At 66.8% G+C, this 20,594-nt stretch overlaps 2 protein-coding genes across 2 annotated transcripts; both read left to right on the top strand.

The window, feature by feature from the left end:
• Positions 1 to 299: 299 nt before the first annotated feature.
• On the top strand, positions 300 to 9,913 carry CTSD (cathepsin D). Its single transcript, XM_059398469.1, has 9 exons — positions 300 to 440; positions 2,367 to 2,526; positions 4,449 to 4,572; positions 4,968 to 5,086; positions 6,244 to 6,470; positions 8,121 to 8,243; positions 8,610 to 8,754; positions 8,859 to 8,957; positions 9,036 to 9,913. The coding sequence occupies exons 1-9, from the start codon at positions 373 to 375 to the stop codon at positions 9,201 to 9,203; spliced, it is 1,233 nt and encodes a 410-aa protein (XP_059254452.1). The 5' UTR covers positions 300 to 372; the 3' UTR covers positions 9,204 to 9,913.
• Positions 9,914 to 11,880: 1,967 nt separating this feature from the next.
• IFITM10 (interferon induced transmembrane protein 10) lies at positions 11,881 to 20,320 on the top strand. Its single transcript, XM_059386866.1, has 4 exons — positions 11,881 to 12,087; positions 13,423 to 13,725; positions 14,613 to 15,065; positions 19,690 to 20,320. Exons 1-4 carry the CDS (start codon positions 11,881 to 11,883, stop codon positions 19,837 to 19,839), a joined length of 1,113 nt encoding a protein of 370 aa, XP_059242849.1. The 3' UTR covers positions 19,840 to 20,320.
• Positions 20,321 to 20,594: the final 274 nt, after the last annotated feature.

The raw sequence follows: 20,594 nt of genomic DNA, 5'->3' as shown, positions 1-20,594 counted from the left end.
CGGCCTGGCCTCGCGCGGCGCACGGCCCGCGGGTTCGGGGCGGCGACGGAGCCGCGGGCTCGGGGGCTGCCCGGCTGCCGGTCCCCAGGGTCCCAAGCTCGGTCCCCCGCCGCCCCTGCCCGCGTCCCCCGCCGCCCCGCCCGCGCGCCCCTCGGGCTGCGGCGCTCCGGGAACTCGCCGGCCTGCGTGCGCGCCCTCGAGCGGCGTGCGCGGCCCCGCGGGGGGCCGGCCCGGATGGCCCCGCCCCGGCCGCGGCCCGCGTGACCCGCCGGGTGCAAACAGCGCGGTCAGCTGACTCGGCCGAGTGCGCCGTCATCCCGGCTATAAGCGCGCGGCCTCCCGGCGCTCGGCTCCGACCCCGCCGCCGCCACCATGCAGCCCCGCAGCCTGCTGCTGCTCGTCCTCGGGCTGCTCGCTGCGCCCGCCGCCGCGCTCGTCCGGTGAGGCCCCGCGCGCCCCGGCGCCCTCCGCGCGCCCCGGCTCCGGAATGCGGCCGTGCGCCCGCGCCGCCTCCTGCGGGGCCCCTCCCGCGGCCCCGGGCCCCTTCCTGCCCTGCCGCCCTGCGCTCGGCCGTGGGGGGCGGCGGCTGCGCGGGCGAGGGCGGCTGGGGCCCGGGCCGACCGAGCGAACCCAGGACAGGTGCATCGCGGTCCCTGCGCTCGCGGCCGCGTGCGGAAGCCGGGACCCCCGCGTGCAGCCCGCACAGCCCCAGCGCCCGCTTGGCCGCCTCCTTTGCCGGCTGTGAACTGGGCGTGGTTGCCTCGGTCTGTGCCGGGGGCTCTGGGGCGGGGGACCCTGTGGCGCGGGGAGCCCACCCCCCCCCGCCCCCCCCCCCCCCCCCCCCGCCCCCCCACCCACACAAGGGAGGAAGCCTAAGGGGAGGGTCTGGGGGAGTGGCCGGGCTGCAGCAGCCTTCCGCACCGGCCCCTGCCCTCGTGAGGACCACACCTTCCTCAGGCCCAGGACCCTGTCCCCGGTACCAGGGCAGTGCATCCACCGCCGGGCCTGGATGCGGCGAGCCAGGCCCAGGACCAGCACGGCCACCGCCCACCCTCCCACTCTTGCCAGGCAGCCTGCTTTCCCAGATGGGGGGGTGGGTACAGAGGGCCAGCCCCTTCTCTCCCTGCACCCACCCTGCCCCATGGGGCCTGGTGCCTGGGAAGGCATCCTTGTGCCTTTGCCATGGGCCTTTTGCCCGTGGGCAGGTGGGTGAGGTCACAGAGCTGTGGGAGCTGGCTGGGGGCCGAGTGGGATCACCCTTGCCAGAAGGCCACTCGGTGTGGGCTTTACCATGGGCTGTGGCTTGGGGGCACATAGCCCCAAATGGAGTCTTTGTGGGGAGGCACCTGTAGGGCTGCGCCTACCCTGGTGCCACCCACAGGCCTCCCCGCCGGGAATGGACGGCCGTGGGGAGCGGAGGATGCGGCTGTGCGGGCCTCGCAGCCAGACCAGAGCCCCTCACACCTCCTCCCGGCCCTGTGGGACTGATGGCACCTGTTTCCTGGGTTACTGGAGGGCGTGTCCCCTTCCCCCAGGGGAGAACTGTGGACTCTCACAGCCTACTAGGTCTTGGGCAAGAGCCCATCTTCCTTAAGCACGCCCTTGGTGTGCCAGGAAGGGCCAGCTGTGACCTTGAATTCCCAAATCGCCTGGGCTGGGAAGACCTGCCGTCCAAGGGTTGGGGTGTGCTCGGGGGTGTTTTCCTGTCCCCTGCACTGTCGGAGCTGGGAGCAAGCTGAAACCCAGGAGCAAGGTCCCAGGCCAGAGAGGGACCCACATGCACAAGAACCGGTCACCTGACCTCAACCCCGTGCTCTCTCTGCCCAGGCAGACTGCCAAGGCCGGGAGGGGCTGGCACTGGGGGAGCCGTGGGCATGTCAGGGGAAGGCAGACCCAGAGGCAGAGACCTCCACCACCCCAGGGCAGGCCTTGCCTTCCTGGGGTCTGCACCGTGATGGGGACAGAGGACGCATCGGCAGGAAATGAATTCACTACTGTGAGGGCCCTGGGGGGAAACAGGGTCACATTGAAGGTTGGCCAAGGAGGGCTTCTCGGAGGTGGTGTTGAAGTCCCATCTGATGACCAGGCATAGCCTGCCCTGGTGGCCGGGCAGGGAAGTGGGCACCACCTCTTCGTGGGGGCTGCGTGGAGAGCAGCAGATTCGGAGGACAGGTGAACGGGTCCCCTCAGAGGGCATGGGGCCGGTGTGACGCATGGGCGCCCATGCCCTAACGGACCCCACGGGCCGCTGTCCCGGGAGGGACCGGAGGAGGCACCGACTGTGGACAAGGGATGGGGGAGGGTACGGAGCAGTCCGGGGGAGGAGGAGGCGAGCCCTGATGAGCCCCTTTCGCTCCTCTTGACAGAATCCCGCTGTACAAGTTCACCTCTGTGCGCCGGACCATGTCGGAGTTGGGAGGCCCCGTGGAGGATCTGATCGCCAGAGGCCCCATTTCAAAGTACTCCCAGGGGGTGCCCAGTGTGGCGGGGGATCCCGTTCCGGAGGTGCTCAGGAACTACATGGACGTGAGTATGGGGCTCGTCCTCTCGGGGCGTGGGCTGGGTGGACAGCAGGCCCGGGTTAGGACGGAGCTGGCTCTCGGGGAAAGCGCTGAGTGAGTGTTCTGGAAGCCCTCTCCTCTGCACCTTGTGGTTTTGCAGGAGTCACCTGCTCCGTGGGGGGAGGGGCTTCTGCCCAGCCCCGCCCTTCCCTGCTGGGTGCTCCTCCCACTACCCCCGCCCCTTGGGGACTCCCACCTGTGTCCTCATGAGGGTCCTGGCCCTGGGGGGCGGGGCGTGCAGGGAGGTGGGGGTGCCCTTGGCTTCTCCGGGACCTCTCGCGCTGCATCCCACCGACAAGGGCATCGGGAGCTGTCTTGTTCTTCAGGCCAGCCTGTGGCTGTGGGGGACAGGGTCACAGCTGCAGATAAGCGAGCTGGGCCCGTGGCCATCAGCTGGGTGTGGAGGAGCCCAAATCAGACTCAGGCCCCAAGGGGCTGCGGGGTCCTTGTGCTCCGGTCATCCGGGCCTGCCTGTCCAGGCCTAATTAATGGCTCTGGAGTTCTTTTGTTTCTGCCTGTCCTGCTGGAAGGCCTGGCGCTCCCCATGACCCTCTCCTGCCTCCACCCCTCCTTCCTCACTGGTCAGCAGCCAGTGCTGATCGCACCCAGTGCTCCTCGAGGGGCAGACAGGTTGGAGTCGGGACATGCTGTAAGCCCCAAACCGAGCCAGGGCTGGGTCAGCCTGGTCCCAGCTCGGGGTCAGGTCCTGGGACCCCGCCTGCACCTCTGGGGCAGCCCGGGTGGCGTCTTCCTGCGTGGTCCGTCCCCGTGTGGTGGACCGAGCTCCTCGCTGCTATCCGGACGCTGGTCCACCTGGGGTTGGGACATGTGGCCATGCCCTCTGCCCTGTCTGGCCGGAGCACCCGCTGTGCCAGGAAGCTGTGGCCTCACAGGCATGTGACTGGGCTGGTGGGGGGGGCATCTGTCTCGGGGCCTGAGCAACCAGTTCCTGATCCCCTAGTGCAAGCTCTTGTGTGGACACACACACACACACACACACACACACACACACACACACGGAGATTTGCTGAGTCATCCCCCAGCCCCCCAAATCTGGACACTTATTTCAGGTCATGAGGCAGCAGCTGCTGCTTGTTCCTGGAGCCAAGTAGCAGGAGACTCGCTCCTGCAGGGACTGGAGCCGGAATCCCTTAGTGACCCAGGGCCCAGCCTCTGTCCCTGGAGAAGGGGTGCCCAGGCTGGTAGGGCCCAGGGGGCCCCAAGCACACGTTTTCCTCCAAGCCACCGTGTCCTCTGACCTGGGAGAGCCCCAGTGACCGGGTTTCCCTTTGAGGGTCCAAGGGGCATGTGCCCCCTTCATGCTCACCTGTGGCTCAGTGGCCCCGGTCTTCCCACAGGCTGCCTCCTCCCCCGTGTACTGATGAAGAAACTGAGGCCCTGGGTGCGAAGGCAGGGTCTCTTGGCAGGGAGGGATCTGAGCCAGTGCTCTGGCCTCCAGGGTGTACCTCCTCCCTTTGGTTGTCCTCATGCCTCTGCCTAGGAGCCCACCAAGCTTGGTCCGGTGGAGCAAGGACAGGGTGGGAATGAGGTGCCAGAGGCAAGCCCTGATGTGCTCCCCGTTGTGGGGAGGCAGTCGCCCCTTGCTGGGGGCCTGGGGCAGAGGTGTCTTCCCGGCGGGTCCTCCGGGGCCCTGGGTCCGCCGAGCCGCTGTGACTGCTGGTCTCACCTTTTACATGGGGTGGTCGTCCCCCACCCTCACGTGTTCAGGCAGGAACCCACAGCGCCCAGGGGTGTGAGGACCAAGGGCCGCGGAGGGGCGGGAGCGGAGCCCGGGTGTCCGTCCTCTGGCCTGGGCCTCGCGAAGTCTGGCCGCAGGCTAACCAGGGGCGCGGTGCCCACGGCCCTGACGGACCCCGCCCCGCGCAGGCGCAGTACTACGGAGAGATCGGCATCGGGACGCCCCCGCAGTGCTTCACCGTCGTCTTTGACACGGGCTCCTCCAACCTGTGGGTCCCCTCGATCCACTGCAAGCTGCTGGACATCGCCTGCTGTGAGTCTCCGTGCCGCCTCGTGCAGCGGGGGTGCGGGCAGGGGGACGGGGCCTGGCCGCCACCTGGCAGGGAAGCAAGCCCCCCACCCCGGGCCCCGGGCCTTCAGTGGCCCTGCCTCGGCCCCTGTCGGCCGCGGACGCGTCTCGGCCACACCGGGTGGGCCTGGCCCCGCCGCCCTGCCCCAGGGCACCCCACTTTCCAGGGGAACCCGTTCACGGCAGCCTAGCTTCGCGTCCTGGCTGGGACCGTGGCGGCAGAGGATGGGGCAGGGCAGGCCCGACCACTGCTGGCCGACACCGAGCCTGGGGTCACGGGTCTGGCCGACACCGGCGGGTGGCCTGGTGGGGGGCTCCACGGCAGGCCGGGCGGCGGCTGACGGGCCTCGGCCGCGCAGGGATCCACCACAAGTACAACAGCGGCAAGTCCAGCACTTACGTGAAGAACGGCACCAGCTTCGACATCCACTACGGCTCCGGCAGCCTCTCCGGGTACCTGAGCCAGGACACCGTGTCGGTGAGTCCCTGCTGACGCTGCCCCGGGCCCCAGGGCGCTCCGACGGCGCGGTGACAGCCCCCCAGGGCAGGGCCTCTGAGGCGCGAGCAGGAGCGTGGCGGGGGGGTTGGCTCGGGGCTCGGGCAGCGGACCTGGTGCTGTGCGTTCCTGGGGTACGTGCGCCGTGACAGCCTGAGCGCTGTAGGGAAAGTGGAGCCACGAGGGCGTGGGTGCGAGAGCCGCGGGCCGAGTCTGGGACCAGGACCCAGAAGCGATTCAAATGAGGCTCCTCCTTGGGTCGCGGCCGACAGCTGGGTGAGGGAGCCGGTCGCAAGGGACTGACTTCTGTTCCGATGCCTTGGCCACTGGGAGGGGAGGGCAGAGATGTGCCGGGGGTCCCCGTAGAGGACACTGGCGGTCCCTCCGGGCACCGTGCCTGCCGCAGAGAATCTTTGGGGTGAAGCAGGTAGGCAGGCCCTGGACGGACCTGCCCACGCCTCTGTGAGACCTCTTAGTGTGCAGCCACCAGAAGGGTCAGGACTGAGAGTCCTGGGGGCAGAGGAGCAAAGCAGAACATGGCACAGCCCCTGCCCCGCGGCCTCTGGCCCCCCAGCCCCAACCCCAGCCCCAGCAGGAAGGCGATGGGGCATGGTGGCTACGGCCCCTCCTGCAGCGGCACGGCCCCTCCCCGGACCCACCTGCCCTGCTGGGGTCTCCTCCTGATCTCTGTGGCCCAAAAGAGGATGTTGGCGAGGACACTGCCCTGTGCCCGCTGTCAGGGTGTCGGCCCCAAACAGCCCGTTTCTCCCCACATCCTGCTCAGTGTTTGTCAGCTGCTGCCTGGCCTGTGGTGGGGGAGGGGTGGTGTGGCCTTGAGTCTGCTGAGTTGGGTCATAGTTGGGTCATGGGGATCCAGTAGCCCAAGGTCAGGAGCAGGCCTGGGTGGGGCTGGCCCAGGGCCCACCTATCTGTTAACTCCGATGGCAGCTGTCCTGACGATCTTGGACCCCTGTGTCCCACTACTCAGCTGTGTCCCCACCCGGTGTCGCCAGCCTTTCCTCCTGGGCTTTGTGCGAGGTCGCGGGTGATGACTGGGGCTTGGGTGCACGCACACGCGGGGCCCGGGGCTTGGGTTCCGAGGTGCCCATGGCCCACTGACCATCCCCCTCGGCCCACAGGTGCCCTGTAAGTCGGGTCTGTCGAGCCTGGCTGGCGTCAAGGTGGAGAGGCAGACGTTCGGGGAAGCCACCAAGCAGCCGGGCATCACCTTCATCGCGGCCAAGTTCGACGGCATCCTGGGCATGGCCTACCCCCGCATCTCGGTCAACAACGTGCTTCCCGTCTTTGATAACCTGATGCAGCAGAAGCTGGTGGAGAAGAACATCTTCTCTTTCTACCTGAACAGGTGGCGTGGGAGGGGCTCGGCCCCCGGGTGGGAGGGGCTCGGCCCCCGGGTGGGAGGGGCTCGGGCCTCACCCCTCCTCCCAGCTCTGCGGGGCTCAACACTGGGGGCTTGGGCTGCCCACCTCCCCTCTCGGCACCGGGCTGCGGCTCCTGACCTGCAGCCTCTGACCGGGAAGGGGACTGGTCACTCCTTTACAGACGAGTGGGGAGCCCTCTGGACAGGCTGTGGGGCCGGGGCTTCCCGTCAGCGGCTCGGGCTGTGGGCCCAGGATCTCGCTCAGTGGGCTCCCCTCCCGCAGAGCCAGACCTTGGTCAGGGCTCATGGTCAATCAGCCCGGGCTTCCCTGGGTCTGATGGTGGGCGATGTGGCCCCAGAGTCACTGACGGCCCAGAGGGAACAGAGCCACAAGCTCCAAACTGTGGCCAGACCTCCAGAGGTGAGGGGCTTCTCAGAGGAGGTGACCCCGGTGGGGCCCTCAGTGCCAGATGCTGCTAGAGGGAACCACGGCCTAGGGTTGACGGTGGGGAGCGGCCCCCACCAGCCGCCCCTTGGCAGCTATGCCGAGTGTCCCAGTGGCCTTGGCCCTGCACCGAAGGGTGGGTGATCTGTGTGCTGCGCCCTCGAGAAGGGGCCCCCGTCTCCGTCGGGGCAGTGCCACAGGTCCGGATGAGGGTGTGCCAAGGACGGATGTAGGTGACCCCCGACGGCTGGTGGCCACTGCCCGCACGCCCCCTCCTCACCCTCGGGGTCCAGCCCCAGGCACTCCGGCCGAGTGCCTGCCCGGAAGCCTCCCCTCTTGCCCGGCGCCTGCCGTCAGCATGGGGGCCACCCTGGGGGTAGTTCAGCAGCCACGTGAGGCAGAGTCCCCTCCCAGAGGCCAGGTGACCCCAGGCCGCTGACTAGGGTGGGGTCTTTCCCGTGAGCCCTCGGGCCCAGGCTCATGCCTCCTGGGTAGGGTGGAGGGGCAGGGCAGCAGGTGCGGAGCAGATGGAAGCCAGCCGTGGGGTTTCCCTGCCGGGATTTCAGGGGTGAAGCCTGAGGGAGGGCAGGCGGACGGGGCTTGGCCTGGTGTTTCTGAGTGGGGCCCGGCCGGGAGGAAGGTGAGTCCAGCGCAGAATCTGGAGCAGTCTGGAGGCAGGAGCAGGGCCAGCAGTGCAGGCTGTGTGTGGGGAAGCTGAGAGGTGAGGGGGCGCGGGAGCAGTTGGGTGAGGGCAAGGGCATCCTTGGGAACAGAAGGTACAAAGGCCCTGGGGCAGGAATGAGCGGGCTCAACTCCCCGTGCTGCCCAGTGCCTCCCCCAGAAGCCTTCCCTGGTTGGTTTTTCTCAGGCAGCTGCGGCCCCCTTCCTTGGGCTCCTAGCATTCACTTCCCCCTGGCCGCTCGCCTGCCCCCGGCCTTCCTCACTGGCGGGCTGGGCACCTCTGCAGGCCTCACCGGGTGTGGGGTCGGAGCCCTGCCCCTCAAGAAGGGAGTCCTCCCCCTCCTGTGCTCCCTCCAGGTCTTTCCGTCTCTGCAGCGCCGCCCACCCCTCCTGGCTTGGCCCCAGCGTGTGGCTGTCCTGTCAGCAGTCAGGCTGGACCCACAGGGCGGGCGTGGGCAGCCCGCGCCCCAGGAGCGAGCGTGGCTGACTCCCACCCTCTCTTCCCCCAGGGACCCCGGCGCGCAGCCCGGGGGTGAGCTCATGCTGGGCGGCACAGACTCCAAGTACTACAAGGGTCCCCTGTCCTACCTCAACGTGACCCGCAAGGCGTACTGGCAGGTCCACATGGAACAGTGAGTGCTGGGCAGGGGGGCTGGAGCTCGGACCCGCGGGGAGCCTGGCGTGCGGGGCCCTGCCCAGCCGCCCACTCAGCCGGCCTCTGGGTAGCTACAGCCCTCCGGCCCCTGGCCCTGGGTGTCCGTTCCCACCTCCTGGTGCCCAGCTGTGCTCCTGGCCCCTGGGCTCTGACCCTCCGCTTGCGATCTCGAGGCCGGCAGTTAACCCGCTCTTGACCTCTTGAGTCTGTGCCGCCCCTGCGCACAGCCAGAGGCGGGGCAGGCAGGGTCCCCGCAGGGCTGCGGTGTGGAGGTAGGACTGTCCCCCAAGGCCCGCCCTGAGCCCAGGCCCAGGCCAGCGTGCTCACGCCCCCTTCCCTGCAGGGTGGACGTGGGCAGCAGCCTGACCTTGTGCAAGGGAGGCTGCGAGGCCATCGTGGACACGGGCACCTCGCTCATCGTGGGCCCCGTGGACGAGGTGCGCGAGCTGCAGAAGGCCATCGGGGCCGTGCCGTTGATCCAGGGCGAGGTGAGCGGGCCGGGCCGCGTGGACGGGGTGAGTGGGCCGCGTGGACGGGGTGCCCCCGCCGCCCCTTCGGTGCCCCCCGAGCTGTTCCGTCTTCTCTCCCTCAGTACATGATCCCCTGTGAGAAGGTGTCCACCCTGCCCGAGGTCACCCTGAAGCTGGGCGGCAAACCCTACAAGCTGTCGTCGGAGGACTACACGCTCAAGGTCAGCGGCGGCCGGGGCGGGGCGGGGCGGAGGCCCCTGGGGCTGCGGGCCGGATGCTGACCACAGTGGCCGGCCCAGGTGTCGCAGGGCGGGAAGACCATCTGCTTGAGCGGCTTCATGGGCATGGACATCCCCCCGCCTGGCGGGCCACTCTGGATCCTGGGGGATGTCTTCATCGGCCGCTACTACACCGTGTTCGACCGGGACCAGAACCGCGTGGGCCTGGCCGAGGCCACCAGGCTCTAGCTGCCCGCCCGCTGGGGAGTAAGGGGTCCGCAGGAGGAGGCTGGCCGCCCCCGCCCTCCCGGCCACCCCTGCCACACACACTCACGCTCAGACTCACACTCACAGCCCAGCTCTGCAGGCGCCGGGCTGTCGGGCTGCCGTTTTGTTCTGTGGTTTCCCCGGCCTTGGCGTGTCTGTCTGTCTAGTAGAGGGCGGGGTGTGGGGCAGCAGCCGCTAGGCTGACCCCGAGTCTGGAGCCACGTGACTGACTGGGAAGCCCCAGCCTGGCTTGGCCGCCCGTCGTCTTGCAGCCGGGACCCCCCTCCCCCATCCCACCCCCAGCCCGTGCCTCGGGGGCCTGGCTGCCCCGGCAGGACTTCTGGACTGAGCCCCCACCCCAGGCCAGGCTGTTCTCTGGGCTTCTCCTCCTGGGGTCTGGCCTGGGGTCCAGAGCGGGGCACTGCTGGCCCATCTTCCTGTGCGGCCCATCGAGGAAGGGGCCCCGCCGAGGCCTAAGGACAAGCAGGAAGGGTCGGGACTCAGGGACAAAAGGCAGCCTTGTGATGCCTTTGGGGTCCTCCTGGGGCTCGACCCCATCCAGGAGGGCGTTTGCTGGTGCCGGTTGGGGAAGAAGGAGAGGAGGGGGGCTGGTGCCACCTTCTGTGAGCTTTTCCCCTCTTGAGTGACCAGGAGCCAAAGTGAACATGGAAATACAGTCGTCTGGGCCTCTCTCTTCTGTGTTGGCGTGTTTTGTTGGGGGCGGAGGGCGGTTCTGAGTCTGGCCGTGGGAAGGAGCTGGAGTGGCTGGTGTGAGGCCGTGGTTCCCGAGGGCTGACTCACAGCCAGGCGGGGGGCGGGGGGAAGCTTTGGAGGTGCTTCCCAAAGCTTCCCCCCGCCCCCAGCCCTCAGACCCCCTGCCCTGAAACAGAGGATCCTGGAGGCTCGAGCTTGCTGCCCAGCCTCGCTGGCGGAGGCCTGGCGCGTCCTGAGGGCTGGGGCCTGGAGCCGCAGGATGTGGCCTTGGCGGGAGGGTTGGGGTGGGGCCGGGCGAGGTTGCCAGGGCCTGCTCTGGGCACGGGTCAAGGGGAGTGGCCCAGGTGAGTGGCTGCCATGCTTCCCCGGACGACATCTCACCAGCAGCGGGGCCCCGGGCTTCCCCAGCCCCCTGACGCCCATGAGAGCCCAGGACGCGAGCTGGCGAAGGGCTGATGGCGAGTGGGCAGCCTGCCTCCCTCTGGGCCTCCTGGCCACATCTGGACGCCATCTCTGCGCAAAGCAAGTCGATGTTGGAGCATGCCGGCCTGGGGGCCCGAGCCTCAGGGTTCAGGGGTCCCAGGTTAGGAATCGCCTCAGGCTGCATTGACCTCCCCGCAGATCTGGCCTCTTGGGAGTTCACTGAGGGGGGCTTGGGCTCATCAGCCCAGAGGCAGCCGCACAGGCAGGAGGTCTGAAGGGATGAATAGGAGTGTCTGAGCCACTGGGACGATGCCCGCTGCGATCAGCCACTCTGGACACTTGCCTGGAGCCTCCCCCACCCCCGCAGGTGTAAGGGAGATGGCAAATACGACCGATGTCCGCGTCCTGGGGCCTTCTCAGCCTTCAGTGCTGTGGCTGTCCTTGGCCTGGCCCTAGGGAGGCAGGGACTGCACCCCACAGCCAGGCCCTAGCTGGCTCCTTCAACAGACACTCGACCAGATTTGCAAGGAGGCTTACAAACACATGCCCTGTGTTCCCCGCACCGGAAACATGAGCAGGGAGCCGGCGGGCCTGCTGGGGAGATGGTGTCATCCAAGCCTTTGTGCCCTAGGACACCTAGAGTCAGAGCTGGCCAGGAAGGAGTCAGCCCTGCCCCGCCCCCACTTCCAGTCCCTGGACCTGCCTCTGCCTGCCAGGGCCTTGGAGGGCGGCTCCCACGCTGCTGGCCCTGCCATTGTGACCCTCAGCTCGGGGCCACCTCCACCCCCTCTCTGGAACATGGGGGCGAGCACAGCAGGGTGGCCCTGTGCCCAGGCTGAGCCTCCAGCCCCCATCTGGCCACGGATCGGGTGCCGACGCTCGAGCCCAGGACCAGGACGACTGCCCTGTGCTGCTGGCTGGGTCCTCTGGACCCTAGTGTCCGACTCCCGGCTCACATCCAGCTCTGTGACCCAACCCCAAGCCTCTGGTCTGACCCTAGAAGCTGGGTGACGATAGGCCGCCCCCCCGCCAGCCCAACACCTGGCCCCAGTCCCGGCTGGCCGGCCGTGCTCTGCGCCAGTCCAGCAGGCTCCGGGGCGCATTTCCTGCCTCTACCCTTGCCCGGAGGACGCCCGGCCCGAGGAGAGCGCCTTCCCTCACCCACCGGGTGGCGGCCAGCGGGGGCTATGGCTCCCTCCCCTCGCTCCTGCCGCTCTGGGTCCTGGGGCCCTGAGAGGCAGCCTCAAGGCTGTGTGGAGCAGAGGGCCCCGAGCCCGCCCTGGGACCTGGGGCAGGCAGCCCTCCCCTGCTGTCTGGGGCAGGCAGCCCTCCCCTGCTGTCTGGGGACTAGCGGGCTCCTGTGCCCACCAGCTGCGCTGGCCGCCGCAGCCGCCCCCGGGCCGAGCCTGTGGCAGGTGGGGCCGCGGGTGAGCTGGGCGAGCTGTGGCTCCGCATGTCTGCCTCGGCTGAGGCCTGGGGTGCAGGCCACGTGTGCCCTTGGGAAGGGGGCAGCGGGTGCGGCATGAGGGAGCACCGAATCCTCGTCCCCACCACCGTCCCCATCCTCCGCATGCCTGTGGGCTCTTGGACCGGGCCTGGCCCTGCTGAGGGCGTGGCCAGGGTGGGGGTGCGGCGCTGGTTCTTGGGGCCTCTCCCGCTCACCAGGGCTTTCATCAACCTCCTGGAGGTCCCTGGGGTTCCGGACAGCCACGGAGGAGGCTGGACCAGGGTGGCCGGGGGCGGGGCTGGCAGGGGAGGGCTCGGGGAGGAGCTGGGGCCTGTCCAGCGAGGGGGTTCCCAGAAGGCCTCAGACTCAGAGAGAAGTTTGGGGAGAGCAGGGCTCGGCAGAGGCCCCAGGCAGAGGCGGGCGAGCACTGCCCCTGAGAAGACCCGGGCTCGGAGGAGAGGCTCCTGGAGACGGGAGAGGCAAGTCGGCTGGTCAGGGAGCAGCCAGGGCCTCTGAGGGGACAGGGGCTTGGGGGGAGGCGGGGGGGGGGGGGCGGAAGTGTAGGGCTACCACACACAGGCACAGCTTCTGGGGGGCTTTGGAGGGTCTGGGGTCTGTGGAGGCTGGTGGGTTGGTGAAGAGGGCACTCGCACGGGGCGGGGAGGGGCTTCTGGAGAGGCGGAGAGGGTTAGGGCTTCCTTTTCCCTTGCTGATGGGACTCACTGGGACTTTTGCGGGAAGGAGAGGTCATCTGGGGATAAGTGTGAGAGAGAGCAAGAGGGTGTAGAGTGACTGGAGGCTCTCAGAGGGGGCTGGGGCTGCGGCTGGGCGGGGGGTGTCGGCTGGAGGAAGGGGCATCTGCCAGGGTTGCGGCCCAGGTGGGACAGGCAGGACCGGCAGAGAGACATGGGCAGGTGAGTGGACTTGTCCCCACAGAGACAAGTGCCGTTAGGGGCTTGGAGAACATCTGGCCCCATGGGCCGAGGGAGCCAACCAGTGAGAGGTCAGGGCCTTCAAGACTGGACGCGTGAGGGCTTCACATTCAGGAGGTCGGGCTGAGGGGTCTGTCCTGGGTTGCGCAGGGTCAGAGGGGTCAGGAGTCTCTGTGGGGTCAAAAGGGTGGGGCCGCTCGGAGGCCACCAGGGTCCAGCGACCGCTGGATTTGATAGCCTCTGGTGCTAGGGCCTCTGCTAGGGGCCGCACTGTGCAGAGCTGGGTGTGGGGTTGGGGCTCAGAGAGAGGCTCCATTTGGGGGTGGGCTGGGGAGGAGTGCAGGTGGGGGTCCCTGGGCTCTGGGCAGGGTGGGGGCCCCGCCAGGCCAGCACTAGTTCTTGAAGAGGGACAAGGACTGAGACGTGGGGAGAGGAGGGACCGGGCAGTGGGAGAAGGGGCAGCGGAGGGGAAGGGGCTCAGCCAGCCGTCCGGTCGCTGCGGTGGGACGAGGGGGCCAGCGGCGGGATGGAGGGTCTTCCTCCTGGAGAGACAGTGGCCAGAGAGACTGGGGGCCCTGCAAGAGGGAGGGGCAGGGAGGCAGGGGAGGCTCAGCGTGGGGACACCGGGTGGCACTGTAGGAGGACCCATCCCCGCAAGCCCCCCCCCCCCACGCCGGCTCTGTAGCCCCCGAGGGTCCGGCTTCCCGCGGGCGCGCGCGGCCCCCACCCTGCGGGCGGGAGGAGGCGGGGAGGTGGCGGCGCCCGCCGGCGCCGTGAGTCAGGCTGGGCTGCAGCCGCGCGGCCGGCCTGGCGCTGCGGAGGGAGCGCAGGAGCGGGGACAGCGGCGCCGCCAGCCCCGCGTGCTCCCCCCGCCGAGGCTGGGCCGCCGGGACGCGGAGCGGCGGGACAGACAGCGAGCCGCGGCCGGCGGAAGGACGCGCGGAGCGCGGCGCAGGGGTTGGCCCGCCCGCCAAGGAGTCGCCAGCAGGTAAGGGCGCGGGGCGCGCCGTCCATGTGGCCACAGCAGCCCTGGGCCGGTACCCGGGTGACGGCGCAGACCCCCCTGGGGTGGGGGGAGGGCGCGGGGCGCGGGGGTGCCTTGGTGCCTGCCTGGACAAGTGCGCGTTTCGCGGAGTGTCCTTGTGCGTCTGTCCGTGGCACCGGCTTGGGGGCTCCCTGCGAGGGAGCGCTTGGGGTCCCAGCAGCCGCTCTCGGGCAGCGATGGGGGGCGGGGACGACGCGCACGGGTTTGAGGCGCCCGCAGTGGCCATTTCCATGCCCCGGCGATTGCGTCCGAGCCTGTGTGGCTGTGTGTGTCCACGCTGCGTGTCACAGTGCAGAGCTGTTTACCTGGAAGCATCTGAGCGCAGGGGCGTGCCCCGGGGTCTGGAGAGCCTTGGGGTCCGATGTGTCAGCCGTGTCAGCCGTGTCAGCCTGCCAGTGCTCGGAGAGCTCTGCTCGTCCTGCCAGACCGTGGCTGAGACGCTGTCATTGTGGGTTTGCGTGTCCTGTGTGTGCCGGGGCGTTTGGGATGCCGGTGTGCTCTGTTTGTTGCACAGCCTGTCGGCTGGGGCGTTGCTGGGCATAGGGGGGTGTTGCTGTTGTGTGTCAGTGGGTGAGTGTTTGTGCGCAGACGGCAAAGTGAGGAAAAGCCCCCGGTGCTCCTGCCAAGGCTGCTGGGAAGGGCTTTGGCATCGGGGTGGCTGGGGTGGGGGGTGGGGAGGCAGGTGGCAGGCGGGCAGCTGGCTGCCTCGGTGGGGATTTCCGTCTCCTTTGGGGCCGCTTGTGAGTCTGCAGGGGAGATGCTGCAGGACACCGGGGCAAGCCCTACAGGGCGGCAGGACCCAGCTCGTTCTTCCTCTCCCCTCCCTCCAGGCGCAGGGCCCCGGCCAGTGCCCAGCCTCGCTGGGAGCCCCGGCCAGCACCACGGACGGCGCCCAGGAAGCCCGAGTCCCCCTGGACGGGGCCTTCTGGATTCCAAGGCCCCCGGCAGGCTCACCCAAGGGTTGCTTTGCCTGCGTGTCCAAGCCCCCGGCCCTGCAGGCTCCGGCGGCCCCGGCCCCCGAGCCCTCAGCGTCGCCCCCCATGGCGCCCACCCTGTTCCCCATGGAGTCGAAGAGCAGCAAGGCGGACAGCGTGCGGGCCTCGGGCGCCCCCCAGGCCTGCAAGCACCTTGCCGAGAAGAAGACCACGACGAACCCCACCACGGTCATCGAAGTCTACCCGGACACCACCGAGGTCAATGATTACTACCTGTGGTCCATCTTCAACTTCGTCTACCTCAACTTCTGCTGCCTGGGCTTCATCGCGCTGGCCTACTCCCTCAAAGTGAGTGGGGCAGGGGAGGGGGCCAGAGCAGCGGGGGATGGGGGGGCAGGCGGGGGCACCTCGTGGGATCCAGAGACACATGGCTGTCGGCTAGCTCTGAGCCGGCAGGGAGGGGCTGCCCTTCCCAGTCCTGCGCTGCGGAAGCTTCCAGGCTGCCTTGCGGGGCTCAGGGGCCCCGGGCCTGCATTCTCTGCCCAGCCAGCTCCCTCCCTGCAGAGCAGACTCAGGGCTCAATGTCCTATCCTCTGGGCCGGGGTCGCTGAGCTGTCCCTGGGGAGGCGGGATGGAGCCAGCTCCCCGATGAAGACCCTTGGAGCCCTTCCCTGGTGACAGGGGGACAGCATGGAGACCTTCCTCTCCAAGACCCTCCCTGGGGCCCTGAAATCAGGCAGGCATTCAGAAAGAGCCCACGGTACCCAGGGTCTCGCTCAAGTCACTGCTTTTTGCCTTCCCTCTCCCACACGGTTTCTAGACAGTCTCTCCTGGTGGCCAGAGTGCCCAGGGACAGAGAGCCACAAGCATGTCCCATACACCCCTGATGCCCAACCTGGAGTGGGTACAATTTCCAAAAGCCCCTCACCGCTGGGAGAGGAGCTGGCTGGGAGCCAAGCAGGGTGCCAGGAAGACGGGCCTCATGTCCCCGGGACAAGGCCGAAAGCAGTGGACTAAGATTGCAGGGGAGAGGCTGTGGCCCACTCACATTTGAAGCGGGGAGCTCTGGGCAAATGTGTAAGGACTGAAGGGCCCCATGGCCAGGACCCGTCTCCCTGTCACTCGGAAGGGACCGGCTCGTGTCCGGCCAGATCGTCACAGTCCCCAGATCGCGGGTCCAAGCCCAGGTGCGCGTCACCGATGGTGGCGCCCAGTGAGGTGGGGGCTGAATGTGGGGCCGGAGGGAGGGGAGGCTGGCCCAGGAGGAAGGGCGGAACCTGGCCGGCTCTGCCTCTGTGCATCCCTAAGCCGCACCCCTCCCCTGGCCTCCCGCGCCCCAGCCACCTGGCTTTCCCCACCTCCTGACTCATCCTCAGCGTCACTGCCGCCAGGCGTACCTTCGCTCCCAGCCTGGGCGCTGAGCTCCGGGCTCCGCCGTGTGGGGCCCGAGTGCGTGTGTGTGAGTGTGCATGTATTCACGAGTGTGTGTGCCCCTGTAGCGTGAGTGTGTACGGGTGTGGACGTGGAAGTACAGTTGCCCGTGTGAACATGTGTGCGTGTGAACTGTGTGTGTCATGGGCTTCAGTGTGCGTGTGCAATGGTGTGTGTGTGTGTGTGTGTGTGTGTGCATGCACGTGTGTGCCTGTGTGTGCTGTGGAGGCAGCAAAGGGAAGGGGCCCTAGAGATTGGGGGCTGGAGGCCCCAGACCGCCCTCAGCTCTGGATCCATGGGGGTGGGATTGTGGGGGCAGCCGGCAGTGCTCTGCTTGCCCAGGGTTCCCTTGCCAGGCCCGACAGCGGCCTGTAGAACGGGCCCGGAGCGTGGGCTCCTGTCCGGAAGCTGTCCCCTCCCCGCCTTGGCTTGGCTGTGGCGCGGGCTGGCCCGGGGCCGGCCCATCTGGTGCAGGTTGTAGGTAGGTCACAGATTTCTCAATGGTGCCGGATTTGCACTGGGGTGGGGGTGGGTAGGAATTAGTGCTTCTGAGGGGCAGATGGGAGTCCACAATGACTCCCCCTCCCCAGGGCTGCTCCCCCACGTCCTTCCTGGGGGACAGCCAGGGAAGGAAAAGCTTGAGGCTTGCAGGGAAGGGGAGTTGTCTCTGGCCTGAGCGGCGGGCAGGGGGCAGGGACAGGGCGGGCGGGCTGGCTCTGACTCCTGCCCCTGGGAACGTGTCCATCTGTCCAGCCCGCTGCATGCCCCCCAGCCCGCTGCACCCCACCCCATGTGTAGCCAGGCAGGGCCACTTCGAGGGCGCCAGACGGGCTTGGGGTCCGAAGGCCTGGGCCCGAGTCCCAGCCGGGTCCCTGCGGGCGGTGGGCTCTTGACGGGCGCCTCACCTGAGCTCCTTCCTTCATCCGCTCACAAAACAAACCGAGAAGGAGCAGCGTTCGAGTAAGCACACCTGGGCAGGGCCGAGGCTGGCGTTTCGTGGCTGTGAAAACCCCTGTGTCCTTGTCTGCCTGCGACTGTCTGTCCACCCGTCACGCCGTCCGTCTGCCCTCTCCAACCACAGGGGCCAGGGCGGTTCGGGGCAGCTGGGCGTGCAGCACACAGACTGTGAAGCCTCGTGTCGCGGAGCCTCGTGTCCGGGGAAGGCAGAGATGCAGGAGGTCAGCTCTGCACTTGCAGTCAGCACGAGTGGCTCGTAATGACCCTGGCCCGCCCCGCCCCGTTAGCCCAGAGTCCTCACCTCAGCACTCAAGGCTCTTCAAGCTCCATCCTCCGCCATAGCTCACCCTCGCCGCCCGCGCCCTGCCCCATCCCCCCGGAGCACACCTCGGTCAGCGCGTGCCGCTCCCGCAGCCTGAGGGCTTTCTGTCCGCAAAGACTCCACGGACCCACTGTGGCCGAGCCCCCGCTTCCCAGCAGGGACCCCCCTGCCGCAGCGTTGGCCATGGCAGGGGTCAGAGGGTGCTGTAGGAACGGGCGGAGGGAACGGAGGACCCCTCCAAGACAGGAAGTGCCCCCGTGTTTCAGAAAAAGAATACTTCATTCCTGATTTGGGACGAGTTTGGAGCCAGGTGTGGGAGACGGACGGGAGGGGGCATCGTTTTCACCGGGCAAGGGGGGTAAGGGGACAGGTGTTCCAGGACATGAGGGTGGGGCGACCTGGGAGGGGTGCAGGGCCCCCATCTTCTGTGGGGGACGAGAAGATGGTCCCGGAAAGCCGGACATGGCCATGCAGGGAGGATCTGAAAAATTATATGAGGAGTTTGGATTTCATTCTGTGTGAGACACAGAAAGGGAAGATACGGCCAGGGCTATAAAACCTGCAACCCACGTGCAGGAGAGGGACAAGAGAAGCCCAGGGGCAGAGCACAGTTAGCGTTCCAGTGCGGTGGCCAGGAAAGGAGCGCATGGCATGGGTTAGGGGAGGGATGGGGGGCAGGAGAGGAGAAGCAAATACAATGACACGGTGTCTGCTCAATCTGGCGTAAGAGATCATGGACCTCCCGGTAACAGGAAAGTAAAAGAGGCTGGTTAGGAGGGCCAGTACCATGACAATTTTTGTATAATCATATTTCCCCATTACTTGCTTTCTGAATATCAACATCATCCACCACCCACCCACCCATCTAACTATCCACCCACCCACCCAGCCACCTGCCTGTCCACCCACCCACCCACCCACACCCACCCATCCAACCGTCCACCTGCCCATTTATCCACCCACCCACCCGGCCACCTGCCCATCCAACCATTCCACCATCCATTCATCTACCCCCCCATCTACCCCCCCATCTACCCATCCATCCATCCATCCATCCATCCATCAATCCACCCACAATCCCTTATACATCGATCCACCATCTTTTATTGTCTTCACCCCAACCATATAATCACGGAACCCTCCATCCAGCTGTGTTTACAGAAGTTCCTTACGCTGCCTCCTCCCTTCCCTACTCTCCCCATCTCATCCCACTTAACGATTAACCTAACCTCAACTTCTAAGTAACTTTCTCCATCTTACTTACCAGCTCTACCTGTCAGCCATCCGTCCGTCCATCCTCCGACCTAACTCATCAGCACACCCGTCATCCTTCCGCCCCCCGCCATCCCCTCTGCTCCTCTAGCTGAGCCAGGCGCACCCATTGCCACGTCCCTGTCTTCACACTCCTCCTTGCTCACTTGCGCTCCGTTACCCTCAAGTCATCTCCTCCATCCCTGAGACCCGCGCACTATTTTTTTCTATTCCCCCTCCTTCTCATCCATCCACATACCCAGCTACACTTCTTTGGACTTTGTGGAAGAGAAAAGTGCCGAAGAGAAGGAAATCCCAAGATTTATCCTGGGTGAGGGTGGCCTCCTCTTCAGGAACGTCTCTTCCTAACCAGAGAATCTTGAAAGTGGGTCCAGCTCTGCCCACGGTCACTGTCTTCCCAGGACTTCCTGGGCTCCAGCTTACTCCCTGTACCTTAACATCCCTTCCTAGAGACTGTAGGGACTACCACTTATTCCGTCTGTGCGTAGCGCCTATTTTCAGGTAATCCCTATTAGTTTTAGATTAGGCACTTCGTTCAGAATAGAGCACACTTACATCCTCCATTGTCTGATCATAAAACTCTGCGACCAGCAGAGTTCACTTATGGATTCCAGCTTTATTGAGATACAGCTGACATGTGGCACTGCGTGAGTCCGATGATGTCCACGCCGTGGTGATCGAGACGCGCACCTGCCGCGCGACGATTGCAGCAGGGCGGCTGGTTAGCACGTCCATCATCACACACAATTACTGTTTTTGAGGTCTGTAGGTTTTTGGTGGTAAGAACACTTCAGGTGCGCTCTCAGCAACACTCAGTCAAGTCATAGAGCGTTGTCGACAATCCCATTATATTTTAAATAATTTCAGACCTACCGAAAAGTTGCAAAAAGAAATGCAAAGACTTCCTGTGTGCCCTTTGCACAGAAGTCCCCGGTACTAGCCTTTTCCTTCTCTCTGGCCACTGGCCTCACCTCCTCCCTCTGGCCTCAGGTCCGGGACAAGAAGCTTCTCAATGACCTGAACGGAGCAGTGGAAGACGCCAAGACGGCGCGACTGTTCAACATCACCAGCTCGGCCCTGGCGGCGTCCTGCATCATCCTCGTCCTCATCTTCCTGCGGTACCCGCTCTCCGACTACTAGGGCCTGCCGGGCCCCGCCGGCCATGGAGACAAAGCACTGAGACATGTTCGTTGTCACGCCTGCTGTGACACAAGATGCGGTGTGGTTGGGGCTGTTCAGGGCACGTGCCCTGGAGCCCCCCTAAAGCTGTGACCTGGGCAGCGAGGCCATCAGAAGCTCTGCGCACTACGGGGGCGGGAGCTCAGGGCCAGCCCACCCTCTCTGCCTCCTGACCCTCCGCCTCTGCCCGTGTCTGGGGTCTGTGCGGCTGCACCCTGGCTTCCACTGGCTGCCCTCCCTGGCCTCCTGTGCCCCCCCAAGGCTCCTGGGGCCCCTCTGACCTGACACCTAGCAAGAAGGGCTTCTGTGGGAGCTTCCCAGTTTGGGGGTGTTGCCAGCCTCTGGGGACTCACTCTGTCTTCCCTGACCCCACCCCTCCGAGCTGTGACCCCGCTCGAGCTCTGTGTCTGTGACCTGTCAATAAAGTCCCTGTCTGGCTCCGGCCCAGCCTCTGTCCCACAGCCGAGCGGGCACGGGGGGTTGACAGTGTTGGGAACCCCAATCTGGCACTGCCTGGTGGTCCAGGCCCCCAGGGCTGACTCTGCCGAGGAAGCTTTGCTCCGTGACCTGGCAGTCTTCTGCCCGTGAGGCCAGCAGACTAAGCTGGGCATTGGCAGCGGGAGCCCCAAACACGAGCCCCCCAGAATGTTAGGCAGCACGAACACAGCTGCCCACCTGGCTGTAAGTTAGAACAAAGAAAACCAGTGCCTCCCCCC

Source organism: Mustela nigripes, chromosome 1 (genome assembly GCF_022355385.1).
Source record: "Mustela nigripes isolate SB6536 chromosome 1, MUSNIG.SB6536, whole genome shotgun sequence".
In the NCBI taxonomy this organism is placed as follows: Eukaryota; Metazoa; Chordata; class Mammalia; order Carnivora; family Mustelidae; genus Mustela; species Mustela nigripes.
This window is presented reverse-complemented; position numbering and strand designations above follow the sequence as displayed.